This window comes from Lottia gigantea (assembly GCF_000327385.1).
Source record: "Lottia gigantea unplaced genomic scaffold LOTGIsca_12857, whole genome shotgun sequence".
NCBI lineage: Eukaryota > Metazoa > Mollusca > Gastropoda > Lottiidae > Lottia > Lottia gigantea.
In genome coordinates this window covers 1-1,207 of record NW_008707402.1, presented here as the reverse complement: position 1 = coordinate 1,207, position 1,207 = coordinate 1, and the positions used below count along the sequence as shown (strand labels likewise).

At 40.9% G+C, this 1,207-nt stretch overlaps 1 protein-coding gene across 1 annotated transcript; it reads right to left on the bottom strand.

The window, feature by feature from the left end:
* Nucleotides 1-470: 470 nt before the first annotated feature.
* LOTGIDRAFT_148809 (hypothetical protein) lies at nucleotides 471-740 on the bottom strand (the record flags this gene model as incomplete). The annotated part of the gene is made up of 1 exon (XM_009048801.1): nucleotides 471-740. A coding segment is annotated over one exon (270 nt), but the record flags the coding sequence as incomplete, so codon positions are not given.
* Nucleotides 741-1,207: the final 467 nt, after the last annotated feature.

Here is a 1,207-nt window from a genome sequence, read left to right as displayed (position 1 = left end):
TTCCATTAACAATCCACATTAAGTTGAGAAACTTGCAATGAAACAATAAACAAACCAAAAAACCCTACTATGAGAAAATTGGCCAAAGCAACCACTGCACTGTATGAATGGATGGATGAGTGAGTGAGCGAGCGAGTCAGTGTATAAAGAGTAGTTAGTTGTAGGCCACTCAGGTCTCTCTCTCTCTCTACTATATCTACTATATAGCTATAGTTTTAGTTAGGTCACACACGACAAGGGCTTATACTATAGTCTATACGATTTATATGGGTGTTATGCTTCTTTGAAGGGTGAAGACAAAAAAAATGGGGTGGGGCATGATGTGTGCGGGTACTATGTATTTTGTAGTTAATTTCATTACTGGATGGTATTTTGAAATAAGACTGTAATTTACTCTCTTGTGAGAATTTGGGTGGCCCTGAAAAGGGCCGTTTGAGTGCTCTTCGGGAGACTGACTGGTAAGCAAAAGCTTAACCTCCGAATCCGTAGAGGGTTCGGCCTTGTCTCTTCAAAGCATAGACGACATCCATGGCAGTGACGGTCTTCCTCTTGGCATGTTCAGTGTAGGTGACAGCATCTCGAATGACGTTTTCTAAGAAGACTTTCAATACACCTCTGGTTTCTTCGTAGATAAGGCCGGAGATACGTTTGACACCACCTCGTCGAGCTAGACGTCTAATAGCTGGCTTGGTAATACCTTGGATGTTATCACGGAGAACTTTCCTGTGACGCTTGGCTCCGAGAAGGCTGCGATTTATTTAGAATACACAAAAAAACGGCCCTTTTCAGGGCCACCCAAAATCTCAAAAAAGAGGGAAAAAGTCTAAATCTTACATTTCAAAATAAAGGAATGTCCCCAATATCCCCTGTCTAATAAGGACAAATCGCTATATAAACACTCACGGCTTGTGGTGTGTCAGCGTGACATACATTCATTCATTCGTTTATCCATACGTTCGTTTACATAGTCACTCACTCACTCAATCAATCACTCGTCTGGATTAAACCAGATTAACGAATTACTAATTAGATTTTCTCTCTTGTACAAACCAACTTACACTCTCGTTATTCGTCCCTGATCAAAGCAGATCCACGGGTGAGGTGAAATAGACAAAAAATTCATTCCCCCCTATGCCGAGAGGCAAAACGGTTGAAAAGGGACACTTTTCGCTTGAAAATAGGATCGAACACTTTTTTTTTTACAAAA